The sequence below is a fragment of the Astatotilapia calliptera genome, chromosome 3 (assembly GCF_900246225.1).
Source record: "Astatotilapia calliptera chromosome 3, fAstCal1.2, whole genome shotgun sequence".
Lineage (NCBI taxonomy): Eukaryota > Metazoa > Chordata > Actinopteri > Cichliformes > Cichlidae > Astatotilapia > Astatotilapia calliptera.
In genome coordinates, this window is record NC_039304.1 from 1,995,549 (window position 1) to 2,018,057 (window position 22,509).

Consider the following 22,509-nt stretch of genomic DNA (forward strand, 5'->3'; position numbering starts at 1 on the left):
TTTGCTGTCAGTCTGAGGTCAGAGGTCAGACTGGGCTCTAGACAGATCTGAGCATATCAGCTGGGGTAAAAATGATCCAGAGGTGCACGAGAAGAAGATCAAGAACATTTAACCAGGTGTTTATTCCTATGAATCAGACCTGCTTCACATGGGCTCTGTGTGACTTACGTATTTATGTAAACCTGCTGATCAGGCTCAGAGTCAAAGTCAGTAACAGAGACAAACTGCTGGAAATATGTAAAAATAAAATCAATAGTAAAGCTCATCGTTGGTGTTTATTACCCACAGTTTATAATCAGAGTTGGTCTTTTAAACACTGAAATAATCAGTATTAATTTTCACTGCATAATTCAAACATTCATAATCAAACCAGTCGAGTTTCCTGATGTTTCCACTCTGCTGGAGCTTTTTGACCCAAGCTCAGTTTATTATTTCAGTTTCACTCTGATCAGAAAAATCCAAATTATGCTGTTCTTTAATGAGAATAAAAAATAATAATAAAAATGACCCTTTGAAATAAATACTGTGAGTACCTACACAACATTTATGTTAAAAATATGAAATAATGTGTAAAATAAACGCTGTGATTCATTATTGAAGCGTTTTTCTTTGTTAGATCATCACCTGTTTACGCTCACAACAAAGAAACATTATTATCCCATAAATCCTTTCAATTTGACTCCACTGATCACCTGACTGAAACTGTGTGACCGTTACCATGACGACCAGCTGGATCACAAAGTTTCCTCCATCTTCCTGTTTAACCCCTCCTACCGCACTGTGTGTAAGAATACCAATAAAGTTATTTAAATCTGGATGAGAGTGTCTGCCTCTGACCACCAGGTGGAGCTAAAGTCACACAGGAGCTGCAAACAAAGAGAGAGTGAGACTGTAGGTGAGCTGTGATCATGTGAAGCTCCCTCAGGCTCATCTCACTCACTCTGCCCACACTTCTCACTCCTTCTCTGCATGACCACACAAAATATCTCAAATATAATCTTATGATCTTTATCATGAGCAGGTGTGATCTCAGAATCACCCACAGCTGAGTTCTGTGGAAGCATTTTCAGTGACACTGGGCAAACAGAAGCTGCAGGGTCAGTTTTATTGACTGTGAAGTCACTGGGACCAGGATATACATATCAGTGTTAGCATGTGTGCTTTCTGTCACACCCAGAAAAGACTGAAGTCCATCCTGAGCCTGTAAAACGTCTCTGTCGTTAACACGGATTTTGATACTGTAGAAGTTAACCATTGATTTTACCCTCTGCCAGGATCAGAGCTCAGCTTTACTCCACCTGTCTGACTTCTTCATGTGTCTGTGTCACATTCACTGACTGCGTCTTCTTCTTTGTTTCTTCTTTGAGAAGCTTTGCGTGTAAAACGAGGCATCGATTCTTCAGTAAAGCCTTTATTTAGATCCTGTGTGGAGCTGCACGGTCAACATGTGACTTTCAGCTTTGATTCAAAGTGTTTCATTAACAGCATCACATTCGACCCACAACAACAATCTCATCATCAAGTTTGCTGATGACACCACGGTAGTCGCACTCATCTCGAAGGGAGACGAGGCAGAGTACAGAGAGGAAGTCCTGAAGCTGGCAGCATGGTGTTCAGAAAACAACCTGGCACTGAACACTAAGAAAACCAAAGAGCTCATTGTTGACTTCAGGAGACACAGCCACAGCACTGACTTGGCCCCCTTCACATCAACGGGGAGTGTGTGGAGAAGGTCCACAGCTTCCGGTTCCTTGGTGTCCTCATTACTGCTGACATCTCCTGGACAGACAACATCCTGAGAGTCCTCAGGAAGTACAAGCTGAACTCCAACCTGCTGCTGACCTTCTACTGCGCGTCCATTGAGAGCCTGCTAACCTACTGCATCACGGTATGGTACGGCAGCTGCACCAAGGCAGATAGAGTGAGGCTTTAGAGTATGGTCAAGACAGCACAAAAGATCATCGGCTGTCCTCTCCCCTCCCTGATGGACATTTTTTCGATACAAAAAAAAAATGTTCATGCCTTTTTAATTTGTCATTTATTAAATTTTCACGGCACATTCCGCACCACATCTCTGTGCGTTCATCATTTGTTTGAAGCCAGCTCACCTCCTGCAACTACTTTTCCGAGAATACGCGCTTCTTTTGTGGTTCGGACTCCTTCTGACATTTCTTTGGAGATGGAGGAACATCACAGTAATTGCTTAAAGGAGCTTCTTCGACATCTTTAAGAGTTCTAAACAAATGTCTGTCCTCCTGAAAATCTTATGTATGCAAACATGCATTGCAACTTCTTATCTTGTGCCCGTTTTTTATTTTGACAGCGAATGCGCACCTGCGGACCACTTATGTGCAGCCCTGGTTATTTAGCTCGTCATATTGCAGCCACAGAAATTCTTTTGTCCATGAAACCATAAAGCTGCACTTTCTTTTTGCCTTATAGTCTGATTTGTCATAACTTTTCCGTTTTGTGGTAAGCTTTTCTTTGGCTGTCACTTCTTCACCCCGACCTGTCTTATTTGGCTCAGCAGAACTAAAATATTGTGGCGAGCTCAGACAAGGAGGAGACGGAGGTGTCGTTTGGTCTTGCTTCCCGTGAGCTAGCCAGGGAGCACAGCCGTTTATTAACATCTGCAGAAGAACACTGCCGCTAGCTAACTGCTCAGCGCGGCAACAGCACAGCAACAACAACAACAACAACAACACACAGGGCGCCCTCTGACCCCGGAAGGACACACCGTCGCAGCGAGAGGGCGTCACCCGTCACTATGGCAACATAAACAAAACATAACTGTACAAACAGAACCCCGAACAGCCCTTACCCGCTACAATATATATCCTGCTGCTTTTACACACGCACTCACATAACGCTCAGCGATTCTCTGCGCGATCAACCTCTCACATGTTTAAGCTTGCTGCGGGAGATTTCACTTGTCATGTTTGCATAGTAAGCTAACGATTGATAAGACGATGTCAGAGGAATTGGTGCACAAATTATCATCACTCACCAATCAGTACTGTCGCTCTCTATACACAGTTCGCACGATTGCAAAGTGAAACAAGTGAAAGCAAAAAAACAAGCGCAAATTCAAACGCGATTTCAATATGTCACATATTGACAGTGGCTCACCGATGCCAATGACATAATTACCCAGCTACATTTCCGAAAGAATGCAAAAGCATTGACATATATTTTTCCTTCCTACGATAGGCCGACGGGCAGGGCAGAGATAGATTTTGGTAGCCCGACTGGAAAAATCGCTAGCCCCAGGAGGTCAGGCTAGCGATTTTGCAAGCCCTGTATCTGATTGAGGAATCACTCATCTTTGGAAAAGAGAGTTCATTACAGAGAAATGTCTCTTTCCAAAATAAAAGCTATACTATACGCTTCTTCTGGGCTATATTCTCAGCAGCATATTAAACATATCAGGTCCCCATAAGGTGCCCACTTCGGGTCGGCGATGAGTTCCTGCCCCAAGTGGAGGAGTTCAAGTATCTCGGGGTCTTGTTCGCGAGTGATGGGAGAAGGGAGCCGGAGATCGACAGACGGATTGGGGCTGCAGCTGCAGTGATGTGGACGCTGCACCGGTCCGTCGTGGTGAAGAGGGAGCTGAGTGTAAAAGCGAAGCTCTCAATTTACCGGTCGATCTACGTCCCTACCCTCACCTATGGCCACGAGCTGTGGGTAGTGACCAAAAGAAGGAGATCGCGGATACAAACGGCAGAAATGAGCTTCCTCCGAAGGGTGGCTGGCCTCTCCCTTAGAGATAGGGTGAGAAGTTCGGCCATCCGGGAGGGGCTCAGAGTAGAGCAGCTGCTGCTCCACATCGAGAGGAGCCAGCTGAGGTGGTTCGGGCATCTGACAAGGATGCCCCCTGGGCGCCTCCTGGGTGAGGTGTTCCAGGCATGTCCCACCGGGAGGAGGCCCCGGGGCAGACCCAGGACACGCTGGAGAGATTATATCTCTCGGCTGGCCTGGGAACGCCTTGGTATTCCCCCGGATAGGCTGGGGGAGGTGGCTGGGGAGAGGGAGGTCTGGGCCTCTTTGCTTAGGCTGCTGCCCCCGCGACCCGGCCCCGGATAAAGCGGATGACGATGGACAGTGTTGGGAAGGTTACTTTTAAAATGTATTCCATTACAGAATACAGAATACATGCCCCAAAATGTATTCTGTAACGTATTCCGTTATGTTACTCAATGACAGTAACGTATTCTGAATACTTTGGATTACTTAATATATTATCATGCTTTTTACAACAACGTGAATGTACTATTGCTGTGTGATTTATTACTATTACTGAAGGTCCGCGACTCCAAACTGTAGTAAAGGGACCTCTGACTAATACGGCGGGGTCCCTGTCGGCTCGTAGTCGAAAAATAGCTTTACTTTGTTGTGTGGGTCAACTTTTCTTGCGAGAGACAGAGAGAGGCGTTGAAAGACTGCTCCAACGGAACTTATTGTTTTCAGAGGAAAACACGAACACGGTGTATAGTCGAGTCTTAATAGCTTACTTACAGCTGGGCTCGTCAGGCACTCTTCTTGGCTGCAGTGGTTATTATTACATTTACATGCTTCCAGCTCCCGTTTTTCCTCGATAACAACTCGTACCTTTCCACTCCCCTTTTTCTCCCTCCTCGAGCTCACAGACCCATAACGTGTATGGCAGTCCATTCTCCCTGCAACACGGACTACACTGCCCATGATGCTACATTCTTTAGAGCTATGCTTGTAGCATTCTGCCTGTTAGCTTAGCACAACAACAACAACAACGAAAAGGCGCTCTCTCACCCAGGAAACACACAGTCGCAGAGAGAGAGAGAGAGCGTCGCCCTGTAACCATGGCAACCGTAACGCTGCCGCCTGGAACAACAGAACGTAGCTGTCAAACAAAACCCAAACAGTCCTGACCCGCGACAAAATGAAACAGGAAAGTACCGCCGTGTAATCCATTTATTTCAACAAAGTAACTGTATTCTGAATACCAGCTTTTTAAACGGTAACTGTAACGGAATACAGTTACTCATATTTTGTATTTTGAATACGTAACGGCGGTACATGTATTCCGTTACTCCCCAACACTGACGATGGATGGATGGTCCCCATAAGGAGAATCATGTGCTAACGGCTGTCTAAATGACTCGGGTAAAGTTTGTAGCATGCATGCTTGCTGTTTTTGTCTGCTTCCACTTGTCTTTTGCACTAGGATGATGTCGGAGTAAATGTGCAGTCATATTTGTTGAGTTCCCACTAGTGCTGTCAGCGTTAATCTCGTTGAAATGACCTTAACGCCACAACACGGCAAATCTCCGTTAACGAGCTACCGCGGATCGCCCCGTGCCTGGGGCTGGACGGCCAACACGTTAACGAGCTAACTGCGCTAACACACTAGTTCCCACCCCATGTAATTGAGCATTGTGTGGCACATCCAACATACTGTTTTACTTTAGTCCGTGACGCGCTTACCTTCAGGGTCATACGTCACATGAAAACCAAAAGAGTTCCAAACGCCAGATCTGAATGAGGGTGGGGGAGGTTCAATTTGCCATGTTGCAAGGAGAGCTTAACTTCTGTCTCGCTAGCTTGCCCTGCGCTCAGTGAATCTGCGTTCGACTACTCCGCCTAGGCTGCACTGTCCAGCGCAGATCCACTGAGCGCTCAACACAGACAGCATCGTCAGAAGGAAAGTTGATAGAATAAATTAAAAATTTATTTTGTATTGTTCGATACATATGCGTACCGAACCGAAAGCACTGTATCGAACGGTTCAATATTGATACCAGTATCGTTGGTGGAGTGCAGTATATATATATATATATATATATATATATATATATATATATATATATATATATATATATATATATATATATATATATCTTTTTCCCTATGTTAATACTGTCCATATGTATATAGCACTGCAGAGCTGTAACCCCCCCCCCCCCCCCCCCCCCACCACAGCATGTTTACACTGAATAGGTGATGATCTGTATCTCATTGTACAACTGTACAGTGACAACAAAGGCATTCTATTCTATTCTATTATCTGGAATTAAGGACATGAGGCTGTTCACTTATTTAATTACACTAAATGAATGAAAAACATAAAACCTGGAGCTGGTTTAAAGTTTTTTATTGGCTTTGACTGTAATTTTAAATAAATGTGCTGAAAAGCTGAAGTTAAACCATCAGAGAGTAAAAACTAAGATCTTACAGGAAGTCCTGACCTGCTCGGCTGCAGGTTCAATTTATCAGAGTTTGAGTTTCTGTGTGAAGGTCAAAGTTATTCTCTACATACAGACTGTAACACCGACCTGAAACTGTAAACTCGTGATTCAAGAACCAAAATTAAACATTAACAAGTTTATTTTGTTTCTTAGCAAAGTTTACATTTTATTGCTGCTTTGCTGAAGTTCGGTCGAGTCAGGCTGTAAATGATCTGTGACACACCTTAATGAGCCGTCTGCTCACACTTTTCCTCACAGGCTTTGATTTAACTCTGTGGATCAACAGTAACATGGTCACAGTGGGTACTGTAGCCGTCAGCCTCATGTCCCGTCTGAAGCAGTGTGAGAGTGTCAGTAGATGATCAGCAGAGGAAAGTGAAGCTGCTGTGAGCTGATGTCCTGAAGGGCTTTTAAAGAGTCTCTGAGTTTGACAGGAACATGAAGATGTTTGTGGTGTTTGTGATCCTCCTGCACGGTAAGTACACCTTCCTCTCTCTGCTCTCATCATCAGCTTTTCTTTCATCTCTCTCTCTTTAATGTGTTGAAGTGCAGCAGGAGGAGATTTCCATCAAACACTGGATTCTGATTCAGATCAAACTAACAATCCAAAGCAGCAACTTTCAAATCTCTGGATTCTTCTTGGTGGCTTTCAGATGAGCTCGTGTTACAATCAGCTGCTGTGTGTGTTGTTGTGTAGCTGAAGCTCGGACTCACATTTCATATGTGACCAAAGGAAACTTGGTGCTGTGTGACACACTTTAGATTCTCTGCTGCTGCTTTGAACTCTTCAAACTAAAGAGCCAAACGGATGATTGACTGTGCAACATTTCATTTCATTTCATTGTTATGCTGATTGTAGCATCCAGTCAAACTGAGAAGGCCAGAACTGATGGTTGTTGAATGATTTTTATTACTCCTTGCCATGTATCAGACAACGAACCAATGTAAGAGGTAGACAAAGAAATAAAACACAAATAATTTCTAAACAGGTAACTTAACAATAATTATATCTTTGTATATGCAACAACTAATATTTCATTGCATTTTAACTTCTTAGTGTTTTTGACCCATTCCTAACCAAACAAGCAAGAAAAGAAAACAAAGGTCACGCAGGTGGAGTATGGGAATGACAAATAAGAACAGAAAGGTCAAAATAACCATTTCAGAGAAAAACCTTAGTAAAAAGGGTGAGCGTTCACATAAGATCTCTACTGTAGAACGCCCAGTTCATGTTAATTCTACTGTTAGAAAGTTGTGGAAAGCAAGATGCATTCATACAACAGTATGTGAGAGGCGGAGAGTGTTCGACTCTTTCTGTGGGGAGATCTTTCATTTTTTGTCCTTCCACAGCTCTCCTTAGTCTCAGACATAACACACACTGACGGATGTAGTCTGATACTGTTTGACTTAGCTTGGGAATCCAATAACCGCTGGACTGTATTTCGCTCATTGTGAAGCTCTTTCCTTGATGATTTATCATTTCGTGACAGTGAGCGATTATGAGTTTTGTAATATGATGCTCTCTTGGAATGACAGTTGGATGTTTGAATGTGTTTGGAAGCAATGAGCGTTGTAGCCTTCCTCCCACGTTGAGCGCATTGTCTTTGTCCAAGAAAGGATCCAAGTTGTACATTTTGTTGCTCTCAGGTTATGGTCTTCCTTTGCTTAATGTCTTTATCTCATCTTGATGCATTCTCAATCATCCAGGAAAGTAAATCTCCAAAAGTTGATTCTGTTCATCTGGACGTAGCGTTTTGTGGGAGAAACGTTTCATCACTCATCCAAGTGACTTCTTCAGTCTCATCTGACTGCAGGTTTCCCCAAATCTGCAGTCAGCTGAGACTGTGATGTTGGATGCCCCCAGCATCCAACATCAGCATGGAGGAGAGGAAGGCACTCACATCACTTAGTGATGACCAGTGTTGGTCAAGTTACTTGAAAAAAGTAATCAGTAACTAATTACTGATTACTTCCCCCAAAAAGTAATCCCGTTACTTTACTGATTACTTATTTTCAAAAGTAATTAATTACTTAGTTACTTAGTTACTTTTTAAAAACACGATTTACAACCTGAAGAGGTGATAAAGTGATAGATCTTTCAGCCCAATTCTACTTTTTCTGCATAATCCATCATGCAAAATGTAATCAAATGGAAAAGTCTCTCTTTTTAACTTGTTTTATCAGTTTTAATCTTTTAACTTTATGCATCAAGCAAAAATTTAATTATATGCAACATTCACTGACTGGAATAAATTAGTTTAACATTTAAACCTATTTTCTGCACATTCCAGCACATAAAATAAAATATTTTTTGTGTTTACACTCACTCTTTCAAATAGATGCAAGTAAAACACAGCAGAAAATAAGTCAAAGACTAGCGGTCCTTTTGCTCTATTTTCACCTGTAAAGCAGGACTACGGTAGGCGGAGGTTTACCCTGGTGCAGGTGTGCCGCGGTCAGTTGAAGAATCCGTGAGTTTCTCTGTGAGTTTCCCATCACGTCGTAGCTACTCGGTGCTTGCTCGGAAGTTTAGGGGTTTTTTTCGCTGTAAAAAGAAGTTTTCTTCCCACGCACAACGGACACTAATGTGTTTGTCACTTTTTATGGAATCAAACTCAAAGTAAGGTCAGTACTTCCACGCTTTAAACGCTGCACGCTCATACTCTCTCCCACAATCGATATGTGATCCATTGTTGATCTGTACACAGCTGTTGTCACGAACGTCGCACTCGCTTACGTCACTGTCATGAGACATTCTCGCAAAAAAATCACGGTTTTAGTAACGCAGTAACGCAGCGTTCCTACAGGAAAGTAACGGTAATCTAATTACCGATTTTGCAATAGTAATCCCTTACTTTACTCGTTACTTGAAAAAAGTAATCTGATTACAGTAACGCGTTACGCGTTACTGCCCATCTCTGGTGATGACAACAACATTATCATCCTTCCGGCAGACAAGGGTCGGTGCACAGTATTGCTAAACCAGAAAGACTATCATGAGAAGATTTCGTCACTACTCGGTGATGAAAATACTTATGAGCTCCTGAAACGAGACCCAGGAAGTGGCTACAGGAAGAGGCTGATAGACTGTCTGAAGCAGTTAGAACAAGACAAGGCTATTGACCGGACCTCATACCACAGGCTGTACCCAGGGGAGTCTACACTGAGCCTGTATGGTTTACCAAAGATAAACAAACAAGGTGCACCTTTAAGACCGATTGTCTGCATGATCAACTCTGTCAACTATAACATCTCCAAGTTTCTGGCTTCGATCTTCAACCCACTGGTGGGCAGCTCTGAACACCACATCCAGAACACCCTGGATTTTGTTGAGAAGGAGAGAGGTGTCATTATGGAGGCAGATGAAACCATGGTCTCATACGACGTTACATCTCTCGTCACTTGCATCCCAGTCACGGAAGCGTTGGAGATAGTCCGTAAGAGATTACAGGATGACCCCAACCTCAGCAACAGGACCGCTCTCAGCATCGACCAAGTGTGTTTGAACTGTGTCTTCATTCCACCTACTTCATATACAAGGGTCAGTTCTACAGGCAGAAACATGGGTGTGCCATGGGCTCCCAGTTTCACCCATCGTGGCCAATTTGTACATGGAAGAAGTGGAAAAGAGGGCTTTGCTATCCTACCCTGGAACAGCACCAAGCCATTGGTTCAGATATGTGGATGACACCTGGGTGAAAATCAAATCTCAGGACGTACCACACTTCACGGATCACATTAACTCGGTGGACCGACACATCAAATTCACAAGGGATGATATGAAAAGTGGCAGGTTAGCCTTCTTAGACTGTGAGATTTCCATCAGTAATGGGGGACATCTAAAACTGATGTGGCCAGTAAACCTACACATACGGATCAGTATCTAAGGTTTGACTCTCATCATCCACTGGAGCACAAACTGGGTGTCATCAGGACACTACAACACAGAGCGAACACCATCCCCACTGACACAGCAGCCAGGGAGGCAGAAGAACATCACATCAAGAAGGCCCTGAGTTAATGTGGTTATCCCAGCTGGACTTTTGTCAAAGCTGGAAAGGCGCCTAAAGAAAGCTCCAGCCGATCCAGGTGAGAAGGACAACCGCTGCCTAAGAGAAAACCTGTAGTGATCCCGTACGTGTCAGGAGTATCGGAGCAGTTGAGATGCATTTTTTCTAAACACCGGGTCTCTGTGGCTTTTAAACCCCAAAACACGCTGCGCCAAAAATTGGTCCACTCCAAGGATCAGGTCCCCCGACACAAACAGAGTAACATAGTGTATGCTGTTAAGTGCAGGAGGATTGCCAGGATTTATACATTGGGGAAACCAAACAACCTCTGGCGAAGCGGATGGCACAACACAGAAGAGCCACCTCGTCAGGCCAGGACTCTGCAGTCTATTTACACCTACAGGCCAGTGGACACTCTTTCAATGATGGGGATGTAACATCCTGGACAGGGAGGAACGCTGGTTTGAGTGCAGAGTCAAGGAGGCCATTTACGTGAAAAAGGAAAGACCATCTCTGAACAGAGGAGGGGGCCTAAGGGTACATCTGTCACCATCTTACAATGCTGTGATTGTAGCCATTCCCCAACTCTCTGTGAATGGTACTCATGGCCATTGATCAGTGGTCTTTGATCAGTGGTCTTTGATCAGTGGTCGTTGATCAATGGTCATGAGAATTTGCATAATTAAGATTAAGGAACTGACCTCCCAGCCCATTGTTCCTTCAGTGGGCTGGTTTCTGTCATTATGCAAATGTACTGTTTATAAGATTGAAACCTGCAGTCATGAGGCTGAAGAAGTCACTTGGATGAGTGACGAAACGTTTCTCCCACAAAACGCTACGTCCAGATGAACAGAATCAACTTTTGGCGGTCTTTATCTCATCTGAAAATGTTAGTCTTTGTAAGTTTTTGATAATCACCAATTGCTCTATTAGAATATTATGGCCAACAGCAGAGGTGTGGACTCGAGTCACATGACTTGGACTCGAGTCAGACTCGAGTCATTAATTTTATGACTTTAGACTTGACTTGAAAAAATGTTCTAAGACTTGTGACTTGACTTGGACTTTTACACCAATGACTTGGGACTTGAATTGGACTTGAACCGGTTTACTTGAAAAGACTTGATATTTTACCCCAAATATAAAATTTAACATGCATATTATATAGAGATTGAAAATGTGACGTCATTCACGGGTAGAACCGCAAAGGATTCTGGGAACTCGTGGCAAGCGGTACTAGCGCACGCAGGCTTTCAATTAAAATCAGTTATACAGCGATAAAAAGAAACACAAATATGTCAAGAAGCTGTTGTATTATTAACTGCAATAGCCGGTCGCATGACAGCCACGGGAAGCCGACGGGTAATGAGATCGGTTGTTATCGGATTACGTCGTTGAAGAGAAATTGTTCGAGCCATGTTTCCGAAGTAACAAAGACGCGACGGATGGCCTGGATTGCAGCCATTCAAAGATCAAATATAACGTCCCAGAACACTCCAGCTCACAGGTTAGTCTGCTCCAAGCATTTACACAAAGGTCAGTGTGCTGTTGTAGTTAATGCGTCATTTTTCTTAACATAATTGGTGATATAGGTTACAAGCAAGTCTGGCGCTGAACAGAAATTGTGGCGCTATGCTCCTTTATTTATTGTGCATAAATAGTGAATTGTCCTGACACAATATTGCGTTTCGCTTCTGTTATTATGGTACATTGACAAAAACATATACGTTTATTCACAGGATAAAACAGTTGTTTTGTATCACTAATTGTCCAGTACGATTACAGCATACAGTATTATTGTCACTGCTACATTTCTGTGATGAACCAGAAATTATTTCCACTACTAATTAATTACCGTTGAGCTCAAAGGTTATATTAATAAACGGTTAAGGAATGTGTATTTATGACGACGATTTGTGAGACTGGTAAACTTATGATACGTACGATGGTCTTTCGTTCTACACGGTGCATTTCAAGGTCCTGCACCCATCCGTCGGGAAACTGTACCTGGACTTGTTGCAGTGACCGGAAGTTACTAAACTTCATGAGTGTATGCACTCACTCCAAGAACCGTATGATTATTAATATGCATATAAATAAAGAAGCTATTTTGTGCAAAGATGTCAACTGTAAGAATGCTGTGCATAAACATTTACTCTGCTCCATGTATGATGATATAGTGACTGCTCTGTATAAAAGTGGCACACTGCTTGATAAACAATATAAGCATAAGAAACCTAACATCAGACCTGGCTGGAAAGAACATGTATCCATGTACCATGATGAAGCTTGCATAGCTTATAAATGTTGGGCCATGGCTGGAAGACCTAAACAAGGCCCAGAATTTGAACAGAAAAAATGTGCGAATGCCAGATATAAGTACGCTGTTCGCTTTATAACTAAAAATGAGCAAATGCTAAGAGCAGATTCTTTGGCCAGGAAAATGCTATGTAATAATACGGCAGATTTTTGGAAAGAGGTGAAAGCTCTTAATAACTGTAAACCATCTCTACCATCAACTGTTGAAGGTGTTTCTGGGGCAGATAACATTGCAGCATTATGGAGACAGCATTACAGTGCGTTGTTTAACTGTATAAAAAGTGATCCATATGAGGACAATCTTGACATGAGTAATGACACAATAAGTGTAAGGACACATGAAGTATATGAAGCCATTCATAGGTTGTCTGATAATAAATCCTCTGGTTTGGATCACATCACTGCAGAACATTTAAAACATGCTAGTGTAAGGCTAGCTCCTCTTTTAGCACTCTGTTTCACTGGGTTTATGATTCACGGCATATTACCAGACTCAATGCTGTGTATTTTACTGGTACCAGTTATGAAGGACAAAGCTGCAAAAGTGAGCTGCTTGGATAATTACAGGCCAATTGCACTAGCCAGTATTTTATCTAAGGTGTTAGAAAGAATCTTGTTTGACAGAGTTAGTGTGTTCATCTCTTCTCTGGATAATCAGTTTGGCTTCAAAGCACGGCACTGACATGTGCATATATGCACTCAAGGAAATAGTCAGTTTGTACAGGGCTAAAAATTCATCTGTCCTCATGTCTTTCATTGATGCCTCTAAGGCTTTTGATCGAGTGAACCACAGAAAACTTTTTGATAAAATGAAGAGATGGGGAGTTCCTCAGTACATCGTGAGGATTCTCTCTTACTGGTACGCTCATCAGAACATGCAGGTTAAATGGGGAAGCAGTATTTCTGCCCCCTTTGGTGTCAGCAATGGTGTTAGACGGGGTGGGATTTTGTCTCCAATTTTATTTAATTTGTATGTTGATGATTTGTCCATACAGCTGAGAGCCTGTAACACTGGGTGTATATTAGGTAAAGCACTGATAAATCATCTTATGTATGCAGATGACCTGGTTGTTTTTAGTCCAAGCAGTGCTGGGTTACAGGATCTTCTTAATGTCTGTACTGAATATGGTGTGCAATATGACATTGAGTACAATGCTGCTAAAAGTGCTGTTTTGATATGTAGAACCAAGCAGGATAAACAGCTAAATTTCCCTTTGTTTAAACTGGCACAAAAAACTCTTGAAGTTCATAAAAAGGTGAAATACCTCGGTCACTTTATTACTGAGCAAATGAATGATGATGATGACATATACAGACAACGATGTAAGCTCTATGTGCAGGCAAATACTATTGCACGCAAATTCAGCTTTTGTTCACTTCCAGTTAAAGTGGCTTTGTTTAAAGCGTATTGCACACCGCTATATACTGCCCCCTTGTGGTCATCCTACAAACAATGTAGCATACAGAAGCTGCATGTTGCATATAATGATGCGATGAGAATCCTTTGCAGGATACCTAGAAGTGGTAGTGCCAGCCAGATGTTTGTAGCTGTGGGTGTCTGGACTTTTAAAGCACTTTTAAGGAAGCTAATGTTCAATTTTAGAGAACGACTGGATGGTTCGAGTAACAGTATAATTTTAGCACTCACAGATCCGACAGTGAGTGGTTCCCGTTACTCATCCAGTCTCAGAAAGCACTGGTTAAAGTGTTTGTGTATTTATTGATTTATTTTAAGTAATTGTGTTTTATGTATATTATGGTTTTATGTTTTTACAAATGTTTTAGATACTTATTTATATACATATATATATTTAATGGTGTATACCTTGTGTTGGGGGGGGGGGGGGGGGGGGGTGTTGTGTGTGTGTGTGGTTTTTTTTTTTTTTTTTTTTGTCTTGTTTTTATGGACATGAAGTCTGCCAATTAAGATTGAATTGAATTATAAAGATCCATTAGAGTGTTCATCATATCGTCCTATATCACTCTTAAATGTAGATTTAAAAATACTGTCAAAAACACTTGCTCTCAGGCTAGAGCAACATCTACCATTGTTAATTTCTCCAGATCAGACAGGTTTCGTGAAGGGTAGGCATGGTTTTTTCAACCTGCGCAGGTTTTTGAACATATTACACACCAAGTCAACTACAACCCCTGAAATTGCCTTATTACTCGATGCTGAGAAGGCATTTGACCGGGTGGAGTGGGATTATCTGTTTTATACTCTGCATAAATTTGGATTTGGCCCTAATTTCATTTCATGGATTCAGTTACTTTACTCCTCACCTATGGCACGTGTTAGAACAAATTCGTTATTCTCTTCTTATTTCCCACTTCTCCGTGGTACGAGACAAGGTTGTCCCTTATCCCCTCTTCTTTTTGCATTATCAATTGAACCACTGGCGATTAAACTGCGAGGTGACAGTTGCATTAAGGGCATCTTCAGAGGTGACCAGGAGCACAAAATATCCTTATATGCTGACGACCTCCTGCTGTATATGTCAGAGCCTTTATGCTCTCTTCCCCGTGCTCTTGCCATTTTTGAATGTTTTGGTTATATTTCAGGTTACAAGTTAAATCTGCATAAAAGTGAACTTCTCTGTGTCAACTCTATAGCCAGAAAGATTTCATTTTCAGGTTTTCAATTTAGCGTTAAATCAGGGTATGTGACCTATCTGGGGGTTAAGGTTACCCACTCATACAAAGATCTTTATGAAAGAAACTTTGTCCCGCTGCTTAAAAATACTGAGACAGATCTTCAGAGGTGGAACAATTTACCACTGTCATTAATTGGCCGCGTCAATTCTATCAAAATGAACATACTTCCCAAGTTCCTTTACTTATTTCAATGTATCCCATGCTACTTACCCAATAAGTATTTTATAACACTGAATAAGCATATCTCTGCATTTATTTGGAATGGCAAAAGTCCACGAATTCGTAAAGATTTCATGCAGAGGACTAGGCCAATGGGTGGATTAGCCTTGCCAAACTTTCAGTCTTATTATTGGGCAGCAAATATTCGTAATATGCTGTACTGGATGAGTAATGTTACTACAGAGACTCCAGCTTGGCTCCAAATTGAGTCATCCAATTGTGGCAAAATTTGCCTATCAGCTTTGTTGAGTTCAGCTCTCCCATTAGAACTATACACCTATAAACGTAACCCTTTGTTGTATGACTCGCTCAGAATCTGGGTGCAATGTAGGAAAAGGTTGGGGTTACACTTAATGTCAATTAAAGCACCTATCTGCTCAAACCATATGTTCCCACCCTCCATGATGGACTCTGCCTTTAAAATATGGGAAAGTAATGGCCTTAGAAATATCAAAGACCTTTTTGTAGATGGGATTTTTGCCTCATTCACGCAGCTCCTGAACCAGTTTAATGTTCCTCGGCAACATTTTTTCCGCTATTTACAAATTCGTCACTTTGTAAAGAGTCGATTTCCTTCATTTCCGGAACTACCTGAGGAAACTTCTTTGGATAAAATTATTAATATAAACGTTCATAAGAGAGGGGCGATTAAAGAAATCTATGCTATACTATTAGATCTTCAATCTCCTTCTCTCTTCATCCTTAAAGCACAGTGGGAGAAAGACCTTGGGATGACTATAACAGATGAGCTCTGGCAATCTTTTCTCCAGAGGGTACACTCTTCTTCGATATGTGCCAGGCATGGGCTCCTTCAATTTAAGGTCCTACACCGATTACATATCTCCAAGGAAAAGTTAGCCAAGTTCTATCCAGGAGCTGACCCTCTGTGTAACAGATGTAAAGCAGAAACAGGTTCGCTCCTTCATACCTTTTGGACATGCCCCAATCTTCATACCTATTGGGTGTCTATATTTAACACTCTGTCAGAGATGTATAACGTTAAATATGAGCCTTCTGCTCTAACGGCTATCTTTGGGGTGATACCTCAAGACATCACTTTGCCAAAATGCTATTCGAATTCTATTGCCTTTGCTTCACTTATCGCAAGGCGCCTTATACTTTTAAGATGGAAGCAGGAAGCTCCTCCCACACATGAACAGTGGCTTGCGGAGCTCATGAGGTTTTTACATTTAGAAAAGATGAGATATACACTGGCAGGTTCAACCACCAAATTTCTTAGGGCATGGCAGCCATTCTTGATGTACATGGAAACATTTAAAATGACCACCTTATCATGACCAGATACCATATCTCTATATCGCTATCATAGCTAACTGTACGCTGAATGTCCCTTATACATTTTATTTTTCTATTTGTTTGTTGTTGTTTGTTTGTTTTTTGTTGTTTTGTAGGGGTTTCTTTGGTTTGTTTGTTTGTTTTTTCCTTCTCTATTTCTGTTATCTTTTGGGGTATTGTAAATACTGAACAGCAAACTACTGTATGTTCAATGTTTTGTTGTTAACATGCTGCTGTGACTGAAAATAAAATTTATAAAAAAAAAAAAAAGATTGAATTGAATTGAATTGAAATAAATATGCTAAGATGAGATAGCTGACTTCATCTAACTAGCAAATGTTTTCCAGGCTACGTTGGTGATACAGTTTTTTTTAATGTGTATGATATTTTTGTCATGCGATTTTAAAGCTGGTCCTACAACCGCATCCAAGAATAACATGCAGCTTATCTCAGAACTGTCGGTGAAAATTATTCTTGGAGCTAGGTTTAATTGAGCTGCATTCTAAAGAGGTGCAATTTCACAATTTGTGTATATTTTCTAAGTTCACTATTTTGTCATGTGTTGAGAAAAACACAGATTTTAAAATTACATGGTCTAATATTTACATTTAGCATAACTGCAACATTATTTTTTCGTTTTTTTTTTTAAAGACTCGAAAGGACTTGAAATTCAAAGTTTCAGACTTGTGACTTGACTCGGACTTTTACACCAGTGACTTGAGACTCGACTCTGACTTGCCTGACATTACTTGAGACTTGACTTGAGACTTGAGGATAAAGACTTGAGACTTACTTGAGACTTGCAAGACAATGACTTGGTCCCACCTCTGGCCAACAGTATCGAATGCTGCACTGTGGTCTAGCAATCTGCCCCATGGTCAAAGGTGAGGAATTACTGATTGGTATTTTTTTGATGGATCTTTGTCAGTCAAAACATGGGATCAGGGAATTGGTGCACTGCTACTAGTGATGCAGATGCTGTAGATTTACAGATTTATTGTAAATTTTAAAACCTATCCAAAAATTTTGCAAATAACAAAGTTAAATGCAGCTAAGGCATTTTTAAAAAATAACCTGCAGGCCTGCCAACAGCAGGTGTATCACTCCTCCTGTTTTCCACCTGGAAAACTGGTGATTTTTTGTTTTTATGGGCCGATGGAGTTTTGTTTTTGAAAGGTGGTGGATTGGCCAGATGCTGGCCAGTGTGTAAAAATAACTCAGTTCGTTGGTGGTGGCTATGGCGGAGCTTCCACAGAGGCCAGCAGGTGGATGAGGGAAACGGGAGGCAGGAAGAGGAGGAGGGGCCTAAGGCGACAAGTCCGAGTGTCAGGTGAACTGAACTTCAGGTAAGAAGTAGTCTATCTGGGTCAGATATAAATCAAGTTTAGGTGGAGTTTATTTTCATTGTGCTGAATTTTTACGGTCAGTTACAATAACTCGTACTGCGTACTAGCTAGTATGATGGAGTTTATATACAGCTGGGTGGGTGCTATGATGTTAGTGATAGTGAACTTTATTTTATTCATAAGGTTAGTTAGTAGAGTTGCCAACCGTCCCGTAAAAAGACGGAATTGTCTCGTATTCAGAGAAAATATCACGCGTTTCGTATTGAGGTGAAAAGGAACACAGTTTGTCCCGGACTTCAGCCAGAATGAAAAAAAGACACAAAGCTGGATTTATTCTGTCGTTACGCTGCACAGCTGCCTCTTCTCTTATCCCCCCCCCCCCCCCACCCCCTCTCCTGTTGCTACTTCAATCCTGTTGCTACTTCAATCATGAAACTGATCAATGATCAGCTGATCGGCTTTTCTCTCTTGTTTTTCCATCCATCCATCTTCATCCGCTTTATTCGAGGCCGGGTCGCGGGGGCAGCAGCCTAAGCAAAGAGGCCCAGACCTCCCTCTCCCCAGCCACCTCCTCCAGCTTATCCGGGGGAACACCAAGGCGTTCCCAGGCCAGCCGAGAGATATAATCTCTCCAGCGTGTCCTGGGTCTGCCCCGGGGCCTCCTCCCGGTGGGACATGCCTGGAACACCTCACCCAGGAGGCGCCCAGGGGGCATCCTTGTCAGATGCCCGGACCCCAGGGCACGCTTCAGGCCACAGCCTGAAGCGTGCCCTGGGGTCCTGCCCTCCTCCTTTTCAGTCTGTTTGTGACCATAGGGCTTTGGAGCGTGATGTCACGGGGGTGGGCGTGGAAAGGATTTTGGCCCGATCCGCCATTTTGGGGGTCTAAGTGAAAAAGGAGCGAAAGCATAGCCATGGTTCGTTCTTGCTGTGTGGTCGGCTGCAATGTTCGCTCGCACGACCGGCACGGGAATAAGCTTGAAAAGGGTTTATCTTTTAATTCTTTCCCAACCTGGAAGCAACATGAGGCAGCTCGTGTATCGATGTTACCAAACGAAGGCGTCCAGCCTTGATAGCAGCTGTGAGACGAGTTGACGTGCAGTTCTCTTCCATCTCCAGATATCTGTTGGTGCTCCAGACATTTTCATTCCGGTAAGTTCTAAATATGTTCATATCACTCTTTATAGCCTATTAGTTTTGTTTTTGATGCACTCTGAGGTCATAGCAAATTAGAACAAACATCCTACTGAGTGCAGAACTACCTTCTATTTATGGAGTTGCTAATTATTTGGCATTATTGCAGCAAACCAGCCGATGAAATGGATGAAACATCGTGACTGGTTTCCAGCGCTACACGAGGGACCTGCTTCAAACATACCACCATGCCAATCAGATTACTTCTTCCATGTGAGGGTGAAGAGGTGACCCTTCTGGATAAGATGGTGAAGTGTACCTGATGTGATGTTCTATTAAGTGGTTTTAATAAAAAAAAAGAGGCAAAAATTAGTTTGTTTCTTTATTCAACTTTTGAACAGTGGGACTCAGTCAGTACATATTCAGTAAATGCAAATTATTTACACAGCAGTGCACTACAGGCATAAATCTAGACCCCTAGATAAAACATTATGGCATTATAGCAGTGACGACTCCTCCACAGTAGCAGGTGGGGTTTTTCTGTTTTGGGGACAGCTCCTTTTACCTTTCAATACAGATGGTCTGTTTATGTTTTGATCAAGAGCCTTTTTTGGGCAGCTGAAGAGGAGAAGTCTATCTTATGGCCAACCTCTGGGTGTATCTTGGTCATATTACCAGGCAAAACCCAGTATGCAGGTTCATCTGTAACAGTCCTTGTGCCACGGATCAACACTGTTCCGTCTACTTTAGACAGAAGAGCAGCGACGTGGGTGCAGGTCTCTGCGACTCCGGCCATACAGGTGCAGCGGGCGGCTTCAACCTTCCCTGTGATGCTCACAGTGACCCATGGCTGCAATGCTGGTTCATTCAGTCTTTGACAGTGCAGGACCTGAAACACACACAAAGTTCATTTAAAGTGTCTAGAAAGTTAGCACACACATGTAATTTTTCATTTCTTTATGTGTCCATCTATAGAACGCTGCATGTTATAGTCTAAATCTGCCTGTTCTGTCAGAAACCTGCCTGCAGAAAATGAACCTAAAGCATGTAATGCGAGGATGTCATCACTTTAGCGATGGAGAAAGCATAAAGTGACAATTATGAATCACTTAATATGATAAGGAGATTCTGCAGGTCATTAATCAAAGTATAAAACTAAAATAAAACGTATTTTTAGTGACACAGGATACAAATATGGAAGCAAGATGTATAATTAGAATTATTTATAATAAACATTAATAAATCATTGCAATTTCTTTAACCATAGAGAATAACTAAATCCTTCAGGACAGTGTCTCATCAATGCACTGAACTCACTATGTTATCCACCTAACAGCCTCCACATGTTCTCACTGTAATTTCCCCTCATGAATGAATTTATGCTGCAGTAATCTGAATGTTTGCAGGGAAATCAAACGCATTTCACACGCTGTACTCGAGCTGACTTACCTTTGTTTGAATGACGACTTGTACGCGCTGATTCCACAGATAAGGTATGAAATATATCAGGCTACGTCAATAGCGGTTGGTCTTCAGGGTTTCTACTCCACGGCCGTATTTCATACGGGTCCACATTTCCAATGCACGCTATTTTCTGAGAGTACCGTCGCTTCGCCTCTGGACGCAATCGGTCTCTATACAGTCCATTCTCTATTGAGCTGCTTTTAAGCATCTTGTAATCGTTGTTCCAACAAAGTGTGTTTCTTTTGATTTGTAGACCCCGAAAATGGTGCCACGCTCCCACAATGCATTGCGGCGTGACGTCAACTCCAAAGCCCTATTGCTGCTGCTCAAAGTTCTGTCCATCCTGGTTCTGACCACAATTGGGGCAGTCCTTTCTCCAGTGTCCATGCTCACCGCAGGTGAAACCTGCATCTTCTTCTGTGTTTTGATCGTTCTGAGGTGGCTTTTGACCTCAGTAGCTCCTTCTGGGGTCAGCAGGGGAGCTGGCCCCAGAGAGGGGTCACTTGCCCCTCCCTTCCTTCCCTCCCCAGCTCCAGCTGCCTCCCTCTTCCCGCTCCACCCCAATCACCCACACTATTGCTCTTTATTCTATTGCTCTCTTTTTCTTCTGCTTGTTTTCTTTTTTCTTTCTCAACAGGTGATCCAGGTGATTGATATATGTATTTTTTGTCTGCTTATTTTGTTGGTTTTTGTTTTTTGCCCTTTATCCCCGTCCCTCTTCTCCCCCCTTTTTACTTTCCCTCTTTCTTTCTCCCCGTTCTTTTCCTCAGTCAAGTCTGTCCCGTATTTAGCAAGTGAAAATAAATTAAAATAAACAATAAAAGGTGAATCAAATAGACCATTACAGCAAGGCTGGGATGGTCCATTTGGTAAAGTAAATCCGTTGGGCATCTTTCTTTGCCTTTAGTTTTAATTTAATTCTGATGGCAAAAGAACCAAACGGGACAGGCAAAAAAATAATAAAAATGCAGAGTTATCAAGGTCAGCATTATGTTGCTCGGCCTCACTTTTCATCCGGGCTTAATGGCCGTCTCGTCACAGCTCTGTCAGCTGAAGCTGTCTGGAAATCTCCCCCGTGTAGTGAAACGGGCCTTAGGTTCAGCACTCTCCGTCTCCGCTGCATGAGATCCTTTTCCTGCAGCACTGTTGACATTTTCAGATTGTTGTTGTGGGTCCAGCTCCTGCAGCGTTTGGTCAGGGTCACGTCAAAGATGGTAGAGGGGAGAGCAGGAGTCCAGGTCAGCCTCAGCTTCCAGCAGCCTGTAATGGGGCATAAAAAGAAAAAAGAAAAACAAAAAACAGACCGGAATGGACGAACAGGAAAATGATGTTGTGTTGGCTGTGTTATTAAGAGAGGGGAGAAACACCGGGCCAGGCCCTGTGTCAGCCTTCTCTCCCCCTTTTTTTTGTTTTTTCTCACGATATAATCACTCATAACCCACCAAGTTGACAGGACAACACCGGTACATACATTTAAATTAAACTGCCTTAGCTTTTTTTTTCTTTTTTCAAACAAGGCGTTTCCTTAAAAATTTCTCTACTTGTGTGTGTGTTTTTGTTTCACCTTTTGTTGCGATGCTCCGGACGCCTTCCCAAACTCCACAAGTCTGTTGGCCCCAAATGTCAACCCAATTTTATGTGTTACAGCTTCTCTTAATTTCTCCTCTACTTCTCTTCTCGCTGCTGTCGGTTCCACAGCTGCTGATTCTTGGTGTGGTTCCCATTACTATAATTTTGCTCTGGCCGCTGTGCTTGTTAGGATGCCTGGGTCGTTGACCCATGGTTTTTGAGTTTATTATATTATTTATAATTTCTAGTCTTTGGTTTCTTTGAGTTCTGTCTT

At 42.4% G+C, this 22,509-nt stretch overlaps 1 protein-coding gene across 1 annotated transcript in view; it reads left to right on the top strand.

Moving 5' to 3' along the window:
- Positions 1–6,523: 6,523 nt before the first annotated feature.
- LOC113016104 (uncharacterized) overlaps positions 6,524–22,509 on the top strand; it is a 34,573-nt gene continuing 18,587 nt past the window's right edge. Inside the window, exon 1 of the mRNA XM_026158658.1 lies at positions 6,524–6,699. Coding sequence (XP_026014443.1) covers positions 6,663–6,699 — 37 coding nt within the window. The 5' untranslated portion in view covers positions 6,524–6,662. The remainder of the gene's footprint in view (positions 6,700–22,509) is intronic.